Source organism: Dermacentor andersoni, chromosome 3 (assembly GCF_023375885.2).
Source record: "Dermacentor andersoni chromosome 3, qqDerAnde1_hic_scaffold, whole genome shotgun sequence".
NCBI lineage: Eukaryota > Metazoa > Arthropoda > Arachnida > Ixodida > Ixodidae > Dermacentor > Dermacentor andersoni.
The window spans coordinates 67,543,699-67,562,257 of NC_092816.1; the positions used below are offsets into that span (position 1 = coordinate 67,543,699).

Sequence of the window (18,559 nt, forward strand, 5' to 3'; positions counted from 1 at the left end):
CCAGTATAAAGTTTTGCAGGCAAATGATGCAAGTCTGATAAACTCAGACTCGTGCATTTTCCTCCTGCATTTGCAAGATTGCCGTGTGGACCACCTGATTTGTTAAGGTCTAAATATTTTTTTCATTTAATTTTTTTTTTACACCGCTTGTGACAGCGTTGTTCCGGCTTTCCAGGTGCACTTTAAAAAAGGCGGGCGTTATTTGCCCGGCAAATCGCGATGTGCAGGTAGGTAATTGAGAATATTCGGTAATCAACTTTTTAATTACTTTCTTGCAGTTACTTGCAGTTACTTTCTTGCAGTTACTTTCTTAACTGTTCGTTACTGCAAACCAAGTTTTTCTTTGCCCCGTTATCCCTAACAGTGTACATGGTGAGGGAATGGTTCCGTTTTCCCTCTTTCAATTTAAAATGTGTGCTTTATCTGTTTTGTTTCTCTTTACCATCATTGTGTATGTATTAAGGTTATTTCTTGCGGATAAGTGAAACTGCATTTATGGTATTTCTTTTGTGACTACTACGTCGTTGATGTGATGTTTTATTGTATGAGTGAACTTGCAATTTGTATTTCTATTTTGCGTTATTTTTTGTGTACGTTACATTGTACGCTCGGAATGTGTAATTTCAAATGTGACCATGTATTATGTGCCTTTTTTGACGTTATGTAACTGCCCCGTGTATGGGTGGCCTACGGCTCTGTTAAGATGTCATTCATGACAGCTTTTACTGCAGGTCCCCGTGTCGTGTACTTTTACGGGACACAAATAATGACATTATTATTATTATTATTAATCATTTACTCTATAGGGTATATGTTGCAAATGCAAAATTTAAGCCACGCGTTACCAACGTCACGTTTGCTTAGCAGAAATCGTAAGACCTGCATCACTTTCAACATATCCGAACTTAAAGTGAGCTGCCAGATACGTGGGTGTTCCAGCCAGAAGCCACCTAGACATTGCCATTTGTCGGGCAGATAACATTCAACTGTTCAGGAAATCCATCTGAACTGGTCAGAGAGAGAAAGAGATGCAAATGAGAGAAAGGCAGGGAGGTTAACCAGAGTTGAAACCTCCGGTTTGCTACCCTGCACCAAGGGAAGGGAAAGGGGAAGTAAAGACGAAAAGAAGAGCGTGACAAAAATAAAAGCGTGAAAAAAAACATGAAAAGGGACGGAATGGGATCATTATAGTCTTTCTGATAGGTCACTGTCACGTAAAAAGGTCAACAAAGCCTTGACCGATTTTCGCTGCGACGACAGTTCATGTCGATTGCACTATACGCTCTATGCGGTGTCTTTTTATATTTTATTTCTCTCTTTCTCTCAGTAGCTATGTACGTCCGTGCGTGCGTGAAACCTTTAGGAGGGTGCAATAAATACATTTACAGTCTTATTTGCCTTATTTGTCATTGATATCATTATTGAAAGTATATGCCGTTGTGGTCATCCAAATGCGCATTTCTTTAATTTTTCTTGCCCTTTATTTTCTCACCTTATCAACGGCGAAGCTTAGAGAAACAAAGAAGTAGATGTAAATAACACCAGCTAAAACCAGAGTCCTTTAATACGTTTTTTATTAAAGGGCTCTGATAATAGGTAGGCTTTTCTACGGCTGACAGTTTGAGACTTGAATGCTTTACACGCGGCTGCTGCATTCTAACACGGTATTCCAAGAAGGAGCGGGAGCATCGGTGAATCCTCTTTTTGTGGGAGTAGCTGCTTGTTCCCTGCCTAACTCCATTTAGCAGAGTTTCTGGATTCTTTGATGGAGTCAGTGTGCCCAAAACTCGGAAATTTAGTTAATATGGGGCGGCTTATTCTTCAAAGTTGCCAGCACTCTTGAATATATGCTATAGGGCTTTATGGAGGCATAGTTTTCCGGCTCTCCCGTTTTCACCTTGTATCCAGGGGTGAAAATAAAAATCACGATGATGATGATGTTTTCGATGAGAGTGAATAGCGGATGAATAGTGAACGAGAGATAGAGAGAGAGAAAGAGAGAGAGAGAGAAAGGCAGGGAGGTGAACCGGACGCCCCTCCGGTTTGCTACCCTTCACTGGGGAAAGAGGGTATGGGGATGAAGAGAGAGAGAGAAGCAAACGGGTGCATATGGAAGGCATAGTCAATGCGCGTAGTAGGGTGTACGTGGCGTCTTCGATTGGGAGTTTTATCAATGTGCATAAAATATTTGTCCCTCAGCTACTGTAGTAGTATGCCAGGTGATCACACTATAGGGCGGAATGCAAATACAAAAAGTAAAAAAAGAAGAGAGAGAGATATATAAAGAAATGAAACAAAAAATGTGCAGAAGCTATCGACGATGATTGCCAATGTAAACGAATAGCCGAGAACTTCTAGAAAGTCATTTCCTTTATTTAAGGAATGACGCGCTTGGAGGCGTGCATTTGTTAAAGTGAGAATGATTAGCTAGCATTTGTTGTTTCATTGCGTAATCTCGTAGAGAACAGAGCTGTGTAACGGTATAGTATAGACCGAGTGCTGCGCCTCAGCAACTAAACCTTCGGACGCCCCGAAGCTCTCGCGCGAGAGCACGTGCGTTTCAACGAGCTTGGTGTTCATTGATGAACACGTCCCGCAACTCGCTAAATTCCAGCCCCCACCAACCTTCGGTCACCGATTGGCGCGAAGAAGGGTGAAAGAGCCAAAGAAAGTTATTCGCTTTAAAAAAGCGTGCGGATAGAGCTCGATGTGCGTTGAACAACGCCATGTGGTCTAAATTATTACGCATACCTCCGCCAGGACGACTGGCTGAGGTGTGGCTTAAACCTTATTGACAAAAAGAACGGAATTCAGACGAGGTCGTTGGCCCGTGCCGACGTCGTCGTCTTCCGACTGTGAGGTGTGTTGGCACGGACGCGCTAAAGAACGCTCCTGTCGATACCGCGAATTTCACTCGGCGACGGAGTGATTTCTGTCGCACCCATCCCGCGAAATGTTTCCGTTAGTTCCGCGAAGTTGATCGCCCATCGCGGCATCGGCACGATCGTGGGCTGGATGACATCGAGGCACCCCACTCTGGGCGCCTTCAAGATAGCGGTTTCCTGCTTGTCTTCTATAGTTTACCAGGTGGTGTGCCTTTCACTCATTTTAGCTGCGAACTAATTAAGCAATCCTAAATGACCAACGCTCTTAGTAACCTCATAACATGACACTTATTCTATTTTGATGTAAAACAACAACGTGCAAACTTTTCCCTCGTTTCCGGGTTGTTTCTATTGCAATGATTTGGTCGAGGATACTTTGACATCAGAGAAGTTACTTGGCCGTCGCCGACGCATATGGCAGTTTTCAACGAAGGTGGCTCTGGGGAGCGAGCGACAGCAGCTATTTTTTTCGCGCCGTCGCTGCATGGTAAACAGCCTTCTTTACAAGCAATGCGATATCGCGAGAGATGTAGCAAGATTAGATAGATAGATAGATAGATAGATAGATAGATAGATAGATAGATAGATAGATAGATAGATAGATAGATAGATAGATAGATAGATAGATAGATAGATAGATAGATAGATAGATAGATCACACTTCTCCTATAGGTCACTATCAACAAGCAACGTATTTCGTAGCATATCTCGAGGGCTTGTAACTCGGAAATGGCCCACTCTAAGGACACTGACACGTCTGCACAGCGCAAAGGTCGAGGACAGGAGAAAAGACACAACACAGGCGCTCATGTGTCCTTTCTGTGACGTGTCCTTTCTTCGCTGTGTTGTGTCCTTTCTTCTGTCCTCGTCTTTTGCGCTGTGCAGACATGTCGATATTGAATCACCAACTCGCCCAAGCTACCACTTTATCGCTCTAAGGGTGTCCTTTAACGGGCCCCTCACCAGGTCTGGCCATTTTGAGCTGACAAGCGCCGCGCATACAATGCGCGCTAACGATCGTCATCGCCGCGCGCCGCGGAAAGAGCTGAAATTTCAAACTAGACGCCGTTTGCCTTTCTCCTCGCTGGCGCCGCGCTCCAAGACGGGGGAATGACCAAAGTGCGCCTACGTACATGTATATATATGCTGTGACGTCGCCCATAGTAACACGTGACGCTCCGAGAACTATTCAAGGCAGAATCTGTTATTTGTGTAATTTGTTGCTTCAATAGACAAAGTAATGTTTACATAAACTTCGCACCGCAGCCAGAGAGGTGTACTTCCGTTTCGTATGCTTGTTCCCACGTCGAGCAATCGCGCGCGCATCGAGAGCGAAATTACCGATGCTATTTTCTACCAAGTTCCAGCGCGCGAATATGCTCTGTGATCCGTTTGCGTCTGCTTCAGTGTTCGTTTAGCACTGACTGATATCGCTAGTCAGGTGTTCTCATGCACAGCGCGCAAGAACGTGCGGCGCAAGAAACGAGTGCGCGCGACAGCCAGCGGAGTGCGCCGCGCAGAAAAAAGCGAGAGAAAAAGGAAAGATCATCGCCCAGCACACCGTACAGATGGTTACCCATCGAAGCTGAAACGTGCGGCCCCAATGTTTATCACTGGGTTCATAGCGACGGTTCATTAAACGATGGCTCGGTAGGCTGCCGGATCCTCGATACGCAGTTGCTTCTGGCGCTCGGCTGCACGAGCCTGTTTTCGTGCCCTGGCTGCAGCATCGGCACGGAGTAGACGAGCTCGCTCCCGGTTTTGCTCGCGGCGTTGCTGATCGAAAGCTGCCTGCTTCTCAGGAGTACGCATGACGCGTGCCCTGCCATTTCGGAGCCGGAGAGAAACTACTGCTCCCGCGCTCTCAGTTGCGGCGGAGAACGATAGCGATAGCGCGTCTCTCTTTCCCTTCTTTCTTTGCGCATGCGCATGGGGTTGCGCAGGAGGATTTTTCGGCGTACAGGCGACAGACGGATGGGCGGATGGACGAGTCGGCTAGCCAGCTTGGCTATAAGAAACAAAAAGGAAAGCGGGGCCCATGACGCTTCCGTCACGCAATCTTCCGGCTCCGGTATGGGAGAACGCGGGGAAGGAATTTCGTTTGCGGAGGCTAGACGGCGCAAGTGGAGAGAGTCCCCTTGTTGGCAGTGACGCTCGCCTCCTGAAATCATGGGTTCGCGGTACTGAAGTATTTCTTTCTTGTCTATTAATGAACCAATTTAAAAAAAAAAATTCTTGCGGTAGAGCTCTCCAAACCTATGGTGTTGGGCTACTGAGCACGAGGTCACGGAATCGAATCCCGGCCACGGCGGCCGCATTTCGATGGGGGCGAAATGCGAAAACACCCGTGTACTTAGATTTAGGTGCACCTTAAAGAACCCCAGGTGGTCGAAATTTCCGGAGTCCTCCACTACGGCGTGCCTCATAATCAGAAGGTGGTTTTGGCACGTAAAACCCCATAATTAAATTTTTTTTAGCTCTACAAAGAGGGCGCGTAACAACTTCCAGCGCATAACCAAGATTTGTTATGTGGCCTGGTGAGGGGCCCTCTAAATCTACCCAGTTTGCGTGACTTCTAGGTGATTTCCTTTGATACGCCTTGCATTCAGTTAGCAGCGCAATTTCTTCTTTGCACACGAAACCGACTACGAGGAGTGGTCGCAGTATCCCTTCCCCTGGCACGCAAACAACCCCGAGGTGGTTCAGTAACACTGGCGCCCCCTTAGCTAGACAGATAATTTAGCCCCTTAGCACGCACGCAACTTCTACAAGGTCACGTCGGCGTCTTGTATGCAACGTGGCACAATAAATTGCCACTCTATCGCCACTTCACGGCAAGACCGTCTCTCTAAGTGTCTGTCAGCTTCTTACGGTGATCAATCCTTCCAGCAGGCAAATAAGGCGCTATCGCAAGAGAGTAACGTTCGGCTAACTTCGTAAAAACAAGCGCGTCGTACAAACAGCAGCGTGCGACGTCGTCTTGGAGCCACACCGCTCTATTTTCATTCGAGTGTAACGGGATCGCCTAGCTCGCACGCGATAGCGTATCGCTAGAAAGCACACGTGTTACGAACTCGAGCTGTGTGCGACTAAAGGCTTCTTATAGGCTCAGGTTTCGCAAGTGAGGCGGCAGGTTTTCGCGGGCGCCGCTTGATGACTCTTTGGATGCTTGAGAAATCTTTTCGACTGGCGTGAATTAAAACAAGCCAGAATTAGGTTATCAGTTAGCGCTGCGCGAGTACAGGCGCGCCCGGACGAATCAAGCTGTGAGCGGTCAAGGACGCAGTCAGCGCTGCGCTTGTATGCGGCGCGCCCATAGCAGCCAACGGGCCGCTTTCGTTCCGTCAAGTGGGGCCGCCACAACGAACTGTGCAAAAAAACAAAAGCGCGTATCAGCTAAATACGAAACCTCGGGCGAAGGCCGTACGGCGAGCCGAGAGTCGCGAAGATGTCAAGTGGCTGAATTAGGCGCGCTCACAGTAAACCGAAGATAGCGCGCAGCCTCCCTTAGACAAAACAAAATATCCTCTCTCTCTCTCTCTCTCTTTACTCTTTCTTCGTAATAAAGCCGCAGTAAGCTCCATCTCGCAAGTCTTGTCGGTCAGTGTGCCCTTGTCGCAAACGCCGGCCAGTGCTCCTCCGTCAAAGCGTACAGGCGTGACAGACAATTAGTCAAAACTATCCGAGCCTTCGGCCCGACGGAACAAACGGAAAGATAAGAAGAAAACAAACATTTCAGGGGAGCGAAGGCAGAAACAAGGCAGTCCCGGTCTGTGTGTTGGGGGGGAGTGCTTTGAGTCGGCCACGAGCGCTTCAAAGCGTAGAGCGCGGGGGAAGTGCGAGACAGCGGGGGGTTATTTTAATCACCCCGCGTTGCCCGGAGGAGCGGCATTGTTGGAAGTGAAGCGGCTGGCTGCGGAACAGGCGCTCGGCCTCGTCAACAGTTCTTGCCGACGGCGTTGTTGTTGTGCCCGAGAGCACTACCTGGCGTTTAAAGCGTGCGGCAAAGCACTGTTGTGAAAAGCAGGAGCGATGGCGGAAAAGACCAAGGAAAAAATCTACAAGGTGAGATAATTGAAAGCATGTCCGTCTTGAGCTCCTCTCGCCTTGTTTCTCTGTCATTTCTTTTTATTTCTTAATTTATTTTCGCGGTCGTGAGTTAGCCGAAACTAATGGCTATCTGTCTACGCGCGCGAACGCCTGTTGGTGGCCGGTAAGCTCAGTGTATTCTTAATAGCAATGGCAGCCGCGATAAACGTTTTAAAAGCTTAGTTATCGTAGCCTATGCGCTAGCCCATGCCGCAGTTCGCGCCGAGACCCTCTGTCTTTATTTAAGTACCTTCAATATGGGCAAATAAAACATTAATTCCACGCTACTATAAGTCATCCTTTTTACTGCTAACTCTTGACTGAGACGTGCAAGATTCGGGCACGAAGCGTCCTACTTCGTGCAGGGAATGTTAAGCACATGACTCTTAAAGGGGCGTAACAGCGGCAGTATACGGGCGAATGCCTTGCCATGGCTGTTGTAGTGGCTTCCCGATAATGATCGTCAAGCTGAAAGGCATGTCAGAGATGAAATAAAGAATTGAAAGAAGAATGGCACATAAGCCTGTTTCATACAAGAAGGTCTCACTTCGTATAAGGTCACACTTCTGGCTTCTTCTGTCAATATAGAAGCCCCTGGCTGGAAGTGCGTTCAGGCTTCGAGGGTAGCCTTTGTCAACGTTGGCTTGGGTGTCCCAGAACAGCGTGATTTATACAGAACGTAAGAGTATGTGGTACCTAATTTCTTTCAAATTCTGTCTTTAACCCGCCGTTGTTGCTTAGTGTCTATGGTGTTGGGCTGCTAAGCACGAGGTCGCGGGATCGAATCCCGGCCACGCGACCGCGTTTCGATGCGGACAAAATGTGAAAATACCCGTGTACTTAGATTTAGGTGCACGTTAAAGAGCCCCAGGTGGTCCTAATTACCGGAGTCCCCTACTACGGCGTGCCTCATTATCAGATCCTGGTTTTAGCGCGTAAAACTTCGTAATCTCATTTTTTTTTCAAATTATCTCTTTTCCTTTCTTTCTTGTCTCTCAAATAAAAAAAAACGAGGTAAATGTAGCCTAAAGCGTGGTGTCTGAAAGGCAAGCAATTCCACACAAGTTAAACGAATCAAGAAATAAAACGCAGGTAAAGCTGCACAAAACAAGTTGAGAAGGACGTGCGACTATGTGTCAGCGATTTACGCTGGAAGACAGTCCTTGAGAACATAAATTCCCACGATATCATGTACTAGGCTGCAAACCCTGTGACTCGAAGCACAAAATTTCTAGAAACTTTAGCGAGTAGAGGTGTACGTACTTGGGCACTTCGCTTTTCATACATTGAGCTTCTGGTTTTTCAATTGACAGCTATTACATATTATCCGCTATCCTTCTTTCTTTTATGCTGAAATATGCATAGTGAAACACATTTGACGCAACAATGAGCAAAGAAGTCGCACTTGCGGACATTCAAGAGCCGCAGCTGTGAGTTCGCAATTAATCAAGGTGCTTATCAAGGGAGCCTGTAACCTATCGGTATTCGTCCCATAGAGCCGATTCATTGTCCACCTCCCACACTTCAGTCAAGTATCTCTAGATCTCTTAACAATGCGTTTTCCAGCATTGTCTCCTAGCGTTTATGCCTCTCCAGGAATACCGTAAAGCAGGAGAGAGAAAAAAAAAAGTGAAGGCCGAAACTCCCCGACATGAATTATCGTAAATGCGCGAAGCTCGTGCTCGTCGGCAACGCCTACTGCCGTTTGTTGCGCGTCGTGTTGCGTTTGTTGCGCCCAAGCCCTCCTAGGGAATCCTGTGACCCCGAATCGCCTCTAAATGCGCTTCTGCGAACAAAGAACACTTCTAAAGCATGCCTTTGCACCTTTATTTGGCACCTAGGCCGCACACTCCTCACCTAAGTCCGTTTTTTGCTGTAATGAGAGTTTTAATTCGTTCTAGAAAATTAACGAGAACACTCTGGAACATGGACGTTGTCTATTGTATTCCTCATCACGTACATTCGATATATTAGGCACTTTATAGCGACTCTGGGCACGCTAAAGTGATCCTTTTGATGCTCACCGAAAAACACCACTTCTGGACTCTGCAGTGAGCAGCCGTATAATGCTTCTCATTAAAATAAAGACGACGTACAGTCGCGTACAATATGAGCTGAAACATGGTGCCCGTAATCTAGGAGGCTTCGAGGCTACAGAGAGGCGCCGACATACGAAAATCCGGTTTAATAAGTACCAGTTTATGGAACGGTGTTCAAATCTTCTTATACTTTTTTTTGTATATTGGCGACGCCGTGCAAACTTGAAGCCCCTTCGACCACGGGCGCCATGTTACAGCTCATATTAAACGAGACTTACATACACCCATGCTTTACTCGTTTCCTTACGATATATTTTTTTTCTAAATGGTGCCTTTCATAACGGGGCAATTGACGTCGGCGCAGCGCACGCTGGAGCTATACAAGAGAAGCAGGGAATACACCTGCTGAATGTACCTCAAATGCCTTGGCTGCTGCATCCAGTGTGAAGATTGATGAAGAACCACCCTGTCGTGCTCATATCCTTCTGTGTCATGAGTCCATCGGGCATGCCATGCTGAATGTGCTGAATCTCGTAAGATGAGGAAGCATGTGGCTCGGTCAGTCCTTCGGAAAGAGATCGCCTGAGAACGGCTAAACTAAGAGATATTCAATTTTTACGACCTTTGAGGCCTAGAAAGAATAATTGCTGGGCTAGTTGGTCTTGCATTGCTGATGATTGGAATTAACGCAACGAACGACAACACACATTGGATGGTACGAGGAAGAGAAGCGCTATACTTACAGTTGCTCAACAGCGGGAAGGGTTATACATATACGTCATCATGGTAAGCACGCGCACGATAAGTATACAGCTCTATCGCAGGAACAACGAGCGTATACCAAAGACGGTTGCACAAGAAGTCGCATTCTGACGTAACAAGTGCGAGTGACGGCTCACTTATACAAATATCCCTGTGCTTTTGATAAGATCGGCTTCGAGAGCAAGACCCGAAGACGTGTTACAGACCCTGTCTGCAGTGTTTGTCCCCGAAAAAACGAGCCTCCCAACCACACGCGTAACTTGGGCTACCGTATGTGCGCTCTTGTCCTCTTTCTTGTTTACTTTTTGTGCCTGTTCCCGTAATTGAGCGTCCACGCAAATTTAGATTTGGCCGGTATGTGTACATATTACCGCAAGACATGGGGAGGGCATAAACCTCTGAAGCACTTCACGAAGGACTTCTCATGGCATGGACACCAGGCGTCACGTAGCCTTCGAATGATTGCTGAGCGTCATGATGTACCTCTAGAATTTTTCTGCTCCCAAATAAGCTTTCTAAGGTGTGCCCTCGAATTTGCTGTTAAAGAGGACAAGGTTGCCACACAAGGAACGAGAGGCCCTTTGAAACGTATGTTGCAGTCCAAGGACAGCCATCATCAGTTTTGCGTACCGTTCCTTTGTTTAGCGCTTAGCGATCGTCACTTTCCTGTCAAGATCGAGCTCTGTGTCACACTGATACGTGCATGCCGTTCGATCATGATCTGAAAGTAGCTGGCTCTCTTTGTTAAAAGAAAGAAAGAAAGAAAGAAAGAAAGAAAGGAAGAAAAGCGAACTGCAAGCAAGACAGAATACGCTTATGCGGGGCGAGGGGGGGGGAGGTGTCGCTGCACTGATAACGAACTGCTTCATACTGTACGTATTCACTTCACCTCACGTTATCACTGTTTTCATGAAAAAGATATATACGTTGCGAAGTAGAGACATACTTGTTGCCAACATTGCCATTAACACAATCAGTCAATCAATCAATCAATCAATCAATCAATCAATCAATCGTCAACCTGCTCAGGAGCCGAATTCACAAAATTCTTTGGACGTAAGTGCTGTTTGCCATTGGCCGGTTTCCTTCGGTAGTGTGGCCAGGCCGACATCACGATTGCCTCGTTGAAGAGGACTCATAGCCTAACATCTGCTCTTACGATCAGCTTTAGCGTAACAACTTTTTTTATGAATACAGGGCCGAGCGTGCACTGTGAGCGAGACAGTGGAGGTCTCGATATACGCCACACTCCACAACATCTTATAAAAAGCGTTTCTTCCGTACCTCTATCCAGCGTCAGATCTACAGACGACGGCGAGAATCCACGCGTGTTTAATTTCTACCCCGCAACTCGTTCCTATTTATTGCGTCGTATAGCGCTGAAACAGGACAGTCCTTGTCTTTCGCGAACCCTTGGCGAGCATTCATCCTTGCCTTCCGGGTTGCTTACCTTCAATAGGCGCTGCAGCGAAACCATCCCTTCGACTAGCGCCAATTTGCATTCTCTTTGTGGTTCCGGCAGCTTCTTTTGGATGACTACCAGGGCACGAGAGAATGCACGGGCATTACCCCGTAGTCCTTCCAACGCCTTCAACTCGTGCCCGGCATACGGCGAAGAGCAGACCCGGTGTCGAGTTTCGCTTTTGTCCCCGTGCCAGCTTTGCTGGACTCGTACGACCGTGCTAAAAACATTCGCGAGTTTCAACTGTATCGGGTTTTCTGGAATCGAAAGGAACATCCGGGCATTGTTTCGTGCAAGAACGAGAGGCCAGGAAATGTTCATAGCCTTATTTGTCTGTTAAATGTGCCTAGGTTACACACACAAAGTCGTCGTTACGTAATTAGCACCACGCACGTCCCAGCTGCCGCGTCATAACGTCAGTCTCACGTTTCCTCTAAAACTAATTACGTAGAAGATTTTAATGATACTGCGAATGTATAAGAGTATCGCGAATCTATAAAAACCAACCTTGCGGGATTCTGAAGGACGTATTTGTCATATTCAGTGTCCCTGTGTTTCGGATTGTCGATTAATTCACCCTCACGCTCCGACCTGTTCGAAAAGGCGTTGGTCCCGGGTTCGAATGCTGGACCAGGGCAAATTTTTGCTCAGTGGCGAGGCTTCCTTTCTGAAAAAGCCGTATGAGCTTCCGTGGGTTTTCTTTGTAGCTTCGTGATAGATTCAGGTGGATGACAATTGTACCTTTCATGAACCTTCCTCCACCTCGTGAGATTCCACGGAACTGGTTTGCCGGAAATAAACAAATTATTTTGGCGTCAACGTGAATTGTGAGACATTAATCGAGGGAGTCGTGTGACGTTACGTGCGACTTCCTGAGTCAGTTTTACAAGCTGTGGGGTTCTCACCCGTGCTCTTGGGACAAAGGAACGAACACAGTAGTGCAAACAATCACAAGGGCATTTATTGCACCTTTTATAGACTAATGCCTGCTAGCTGAGTTGCTATCCGCAAAACATGCCGATGGGCGCGCGACAAATCGCGAAATTCCGACTCACCGCGACCGGATAACGAGCGAATATGCTCGCCCCATGCTGGACACCAACGCCTGGTCGTACGTGCGTACGGTCACGCGAACGGTGGCGCGTTCGAACAATCGTGTTCGTCTATTCCCCGGTAGGCTTCGCGAGATGGTCTCGCAGAAGCATGGATCGGCGCACGCGCAGAACGTCCGCGCCGCTCGCCTAACCCGAGCCAAAGAAGAGCCTTCTCCTTTCCGCGCTCAAGTAACCACGCTGCTAGGTAGCGGTAGCAGAGGCACACTCGCGCCATCTCTCGCAATACGCTTCAACCACACCGGATTACAGATGACGGGAGCTATGCGGGAAAACAACATATCAGGGGACGCGCGAGAGTCGCGCATCCCCACAAAGCACAGCATTGTAAAACGCTATATGTCTTACTTATTAAAAGTTACTGCGTGAATTTTCGTCTAAGTTTCTTTGCTTTGTGTGTCTTTTCAGCTGTTAAATATATTCACCATAAAATACATTTGCCAGTCCCGTTCACGAGGCCAGTGCTCGTACGCTCGTACGCGCTGAGTACGAACTTATCAGCTCGAACGCAACCGCGTGCGCCTGCGCAGTTCGGCGAACGTTTCTCCGGCACCAAGACGAAGACTGGCGAACCTCAGGACTACGAGGTCCTGCTGAAGAGATGCCTGAAACGCCAGGAGCTCTTCGAAGACCACGAGTTTCCCTGCGTGAGGGAAACCGCCTGGGGCACCAAGGAACCCGAGTTCGAAGTCGTCTGGAAAAGGCCTTGGGTAAATACTGCGCAGTCTTTCTTGTATCGGTTTTTATTGCGAAAGCATTATACGTCCAATGAGGCAGGAAAGCCGGCGTTTTCCGCAACGAGTGTTACCAAAAATCAGTGAGACGTCGTCAGCGTCTTGGGTGATGTCAGTAGCAATACGGAAGATGGTAAATGGTATAGCAACGTTAATTAGTGGTAATTATGGGTAATTAATATGAATTAACGTGAATTAAGGTTAATAGAGTGAAGTAAATTTAATTAAAATTATAACAAGTTAGACTAAGGGGACTTAAGGTGGCGTAAAGTAAATTAAGGTCAATTGAAATGAATCAAGGTGAATTAAAACGGTGAATTAAGGCTGGTACAAATCAGAGCAATTTGGATTAAAGTGGATTAAGGTACAGTTGTGAAGGACACGCTACAATGCATGGAGTCAGTATCATGGGCGTAACCAATTATTGGAGAAGTCATTATGCTTTCGCATTCTAATCGAGTAAGGATACTTAAGTGACTATCAATTTTTTTTGTCTTCAGTTAAGGGATTTATTTATTGACTGATTCGTCAGATATAAAGTGTCAAAGCAACAGAGAAAAGCAGTGGCAATTGAGGAGTATCGGTTCGAAGCCCACCAGTGACATCTCATTAAAGCCTATACCCGCCTACACAAAGTAGTAAAGGACCCCGGATTAACGGATTAAATCCGTACCACCAGGACACAGCCCATCATTTCTGCTTCGCTTAGTTTGATACCTCGAAATTGGTATTAGGGCGCAGGGAAAACTTAACGCACAGCCAGGATTACTAGATTGTGCTATAAATAGCCAAATTTGGCTACTACTAGTCCGAGTTGGCGTCAGAAATTTCCTTTCAGCTATGTGGCTATTTTTGGGCTATATTTCATTGTTTCTGAAAACTAATCTCCCCCCGCATTTTACAACTCGTCTCCCCGAAAGCCACTAAATAAGCTGCGCGGAGGAGGGGGCGGGCGCCGGATCATAATTCTACCGAATGATCAATTTAAGTTTCCCTTGCATGCATGCTAAATTCGGTGGCAGCAAGAATGTAGTAAATCGTAATCAGGGGGGGGGGGGGGGGGGGCTGCCAATCACCATGTACCCTGCTTTGTGCAAGAACTATGCAGAACGCCTGTAGGTTCACAAAAGAGTTGGAAGCTTTTATTTGACTTTCTTTTACTAAATATGCCTTGTGGCAAGTCGTCCCGAATAAAAATTGATCAGCTGTGCGGTTCAATTTGTGAAAGCATCGTAGTTGCCAGTTTGGTGACATTCCAGTTTCTGAAGTGCAGCCACCATCTATTGCAATGCGTTTTGTCTCGTAATCTATCTTATTGTTTTATGCATTGTGTTGTGTTTTGTCAAACTGTCGTCAGCTATAACTATGCGGAATGGATGTTTGTGTGTTCTTGTGAAACGACTTTTCTTCTGGCGCTCTAGATTTTTTTTTTTTTTTTTTTGCTTTGAGAAAAATAAAAGACTACATAGTCATAAAGTCCGCATTCACCTTATCATAAACTTGCCTTCGAGCCTGTATTGCCGCCCTCCTTGAACTGATGCAGCAAGTACGAGTGCAAGGAAACAGTTAAACACGACATCATGTGACCACATATCTGTGCGTGTATTTAAAATGTTTCCTCCTAGGCTCCCGGACAAAGCCACAATAAAACTTCGTGGCGAGTAATGCTTACTTAACAGACGTTCCTCCGTATGAACGGGAAATTTTGTTTAGCACCTTTTTTTGGCGGCCTATATTTAGTGTCTCTGTAGCGCAAGCCTCCGGTGAAATATCGGCTTTCTGCTTACCGTGAAAGAAACGAACACGTGGATTTTCTTGCAGAAAATGAACTTATTGTATGACTGGAATAACGCCACAAAAACACTAATTTTTTGCCTACCACTGGGCTACTTGCAGTTCTCGCGTTTGGCTAATGTTGGGCTGCCACGGAGGCCAATTTGGTGATATGCGATTCGAGTGATCCGGTAACCCTGCGCACAACCTATAGTAGCAATTTTGGTAGGCCGGATCAAATCTTTACAGCTGTGAGCATTCCAGCAAATGGATTACTCACTAATTAATTACTACTATATTTACGTTTTTATTCAAATAACATTTTTAGGGATTTTTTATTCGTACAAACGTACTCTTCGTGACCAGAAACAAAGTTAAACGAGTTGCATTTTTTAAAATGTGGAACTGTATTTGATCATCACGAGGTTAACGGGGCTACCTTACCCTAACTGCACATACATCTTGGAATTCCGCGCACACCGGATTCGATTTTCGCATCCGGGAATCGAATCCGTGACCCCGTACTCAGCAGCTGAACGTCATGGCCACTGTGCCACCTCGGCGGGTGGCAGTTAAGAGAAACTACTCAAGCACACTTGAAGAGACACTTAAGAGCGATTTTAACCTGTATTGCTAAATTACACCACTGAAATATAAAAAGCGTTTGTTGTACCGCGAGCGAAGCCTCGGTAATTCAGAAAAAAAAAAAACAAGAATAACGCGGAAAGACTTGCTTGAAGTTGACGCGTTAGGTCCTCATGACGTCCTGAGATTTTAAACTTTGCACAATGGTGAGACACTGAAGTAAAATAACACTTTTTCAACTGGCAATATGACGGGGAGGAGGGGGGGGGGGGTTGAGCAGCGACGTGTCAGCTTAAATTTTAATATTTTAGATTTCCTGACTCATCAACCGCGAGTTCTTTGGCCCATGCGAATAATGTTTTGTCCAACTCTCGTTTTCTCAGGAGATATGCGAAAACCCGGACTTCCTGAACGAAACTTTCAGTCGCTTCGATGTCCAGCAAGGTGGACTCGGTGAGTAACGGACGTTGCTGACAACCAGGAGCGTAAACTGCGGGTAAAAATTCTCCCCAGTCGCACATGGTAGAGTGCTAAAGTAGCGTATGCCGTACGCCGGTGAATAAGTTTAATGACGTGAGTCCCGAATGTAGTATTACCATGATGCGCTAAAAGATACGGTACGCTGCATTCGCATTTATGTAAGCACTGCTGTAGACCACGCTTTGTCGCTCAGGCAGCCCACCACGTGTGAGGCGCAAGCGTTTTGATGGGGGCAAAATGCAAAAACGCCCAGGTATACCTTGCATTGGGTGCATGCCAAAGAACCCCACGTGGTATGAATTATTCCAGAGTCCCCCACTACGGCGTGCCTCATAATCATATCGTGGTTTTGGCACATAAAAGTCCAGAATGTAATTTAATTTTTGAACTTTTTCCTTACCATAGTAATATTGCCCACTTTCTGAAAGTTGTAGTAATGATTTTTTATTGATATTATCAGGGTTAAAATGTGATGCTATATGTCAATCTAAAGCTCAATAATCTTACTTTTTAAAAACTTTAATTTGAAACACAAAGGTTATGGTGTAATATGTAATATTGTTTGTGAAAAACGAAATTTATTATAAAAAATGGATAGCACAGTTCCGTTGTTGCGTTGATAACGCAAAAAGAAAGAAAGGAAAAAGAAAAAAAATCGTAATATACAAAATGCTTTCACGTAATTGCCTATAACACGTGCGAATTTCAATGTTCGAGGTAATTAGGATCATGAATTACAAAAAAAAAGTGTTTTCTGCTTAGTGGAAACTGCTTAGTGGTACTCAGGGTCTTGTCAGTCATCCGAACCATAAATTTCTGAATTCCATTCATCCTCGAAGTTGCATTTTTTCATTACCTTTCATTGAGTGTTGTTCTTCCACCACATTTTGATTCTTGTTGCCTATTCATTTTCTCTAGTCTGTCATGTAATTTTTGCCAGTACTTTATGTAATACCCTCGTGGTCAGGACCTTTAAGGTTTCTTGAAATAAATAAATAAATAAATAAATAAATAAATAAATAAATTCCATACTTGATTAATGAAACATCCGTTTGAGTGCCGTAATTATAGTTCGAACATTTGACAGAAGTACGTTGTTTTGTAATGTAAATCACCTGAGATTGTGGTTATTTATTATTTGTGAAAAACGAAATTTATTTTAAAAACGGGTAGCACATTTCCTTTGTTGCGTTGACAACGCAAAAAGAAGCTCATTGCTATGAATGAACTGAAGAAGATTCCGGTCATTAATGATGCGATAGCAAATATTCCAAGATGCCATTTAACCAAACCATCAATCCGAAGTATATAATGAAAGAGCGGAGTGATGGGAATCACTCGAAATTTATTAATAGCACGGATAGCTACATTTTGATTTATCCGAAGCGGAAGCAGATGGGTTTTATAAGTTAATCCCCCAAAAAGTAATGCAATGGTCTAAGTGAATGCAGATGAAGGCTCATGCGAACAGAACGCTTTTTAAGTCTGTAAATAGTGCCCAACAATGCCGCTGTCCTTACGAAGTTCTTTTCTTTTCTTTTATGCTTTCAACGCACACTTTTGCTCGGCTCTCGTTGGTCATGCGCTCAACCATTTATTCTTTAAGTAAGGATCTGCAATCAAAGATGTCGTTAGTGACGATTTTAGTCATCGCCTCGTCGTATGATGACACTTTCTTTATGTGCCAGGTGACTGCTGGGTGCTAGCATCTATAGCTACTTTGACTCTGCACCAAGATCTACTCAAGAACGTGGTGCCCGAGGGCCAGAGCTTCGAGAAGGACAAGTACGCCGGCATCTTCCACTTCCGCCTATGGAAGGCCAACCGCTGGATCGACATTGTGGTCGACGACAGGCTTCCCTACAGGGAAGACGAAAAGACGTTGGCCTTCGTAACTTCCAGCGCTAGCAACGAGTACTGGAGCGCCCTCCTGGAGAAGGCCTACGCCAAGTGAGCCTGCTTCGGCAAACTACGTCCCTTCTGCTTGCTGCCTGCGTGTGGAAAGATTAGAGAGTCATAAATCGCGAAGCTCAAGTCGCATAAGAAAGTCGACTTCCAAATAAGTCTGCTTCAGACTGTATTTATTGACTGGCGATTGAAGGAGGTGGAAGGAACACAATGTTAACCTGGAATTGTAACTTTTAAGATTCTACTTGTCGAACGCCCAACGTATTAATTACACCTAATCGATATTATAGCGGACCGACAGCTAAGAGGCAGTGGGCGACAAAATGATACTCCTGTAAGGAAGGCAGACGGCGACGCCGAACTGAAATTTTCGCATTAGTCCGCCGTGGCTACTAATATAGTGGAAACGACTGACCAAGAAGCTTGTTGATGGTCCACTAAAAGAAATAAAGAAAAATAAATAATTGTGAATTATAAAAATATTTAGTAGGAAAATTAGAAGAAACGACGTCACAGGGCCATAAATATACAGCTTACAGTCCTATACATCCACGAACATATCAATATTAAACGCAAAGGCAAGTCGCACCACACTGAGTTTGTAAACAAAGTCACTATGTCACACAGGCGGCCGCGCTGTAGACAGCGATGAGCATGTAAACAGATCAGGAATTATACAGAATTAAAATAATACACGTACAGAATATGACAGTCAAGGCTGAGCTTCAGC

At 45.7% G+C, this 18,559-nt stretch overlaps 1 protein-coding gene across 1 annotated transcript in view; it reads left to right on the forward strand.

Annotated features, from left to right (window-relative positions):
* The first annotated feature begins 6,698 nt into the window (after positions 1–6,698).
* LOC126545873 (calpain-A-like) overlaps positions 6,699–18,559 on the forward strand; it is a 38,330-nt gene continuing 26,469 nt past the window's right edge. Inside the window, exons 1-4 of the mRNA XM_050193899.3 lie at positions 6,699–6,950; positions 12,880–13,059; positions 15,825–15,894; positions 17,610–17,871. Of these exons, the coding sequence (XP_050049856.3) occupies positions 6,918–6,950; positions 12,880–13,059; positions 15,825–15,894; positions 17,610–17,871 (545 nt within the window). The 5' untranslated portion in view covers positions 6,699–6,917. The remainder of the gene's footprint in view (positions 6,951–12,879; positions 13,060–15,824; positions 15,895–17,609; positions 17,872–18,559) is intronic.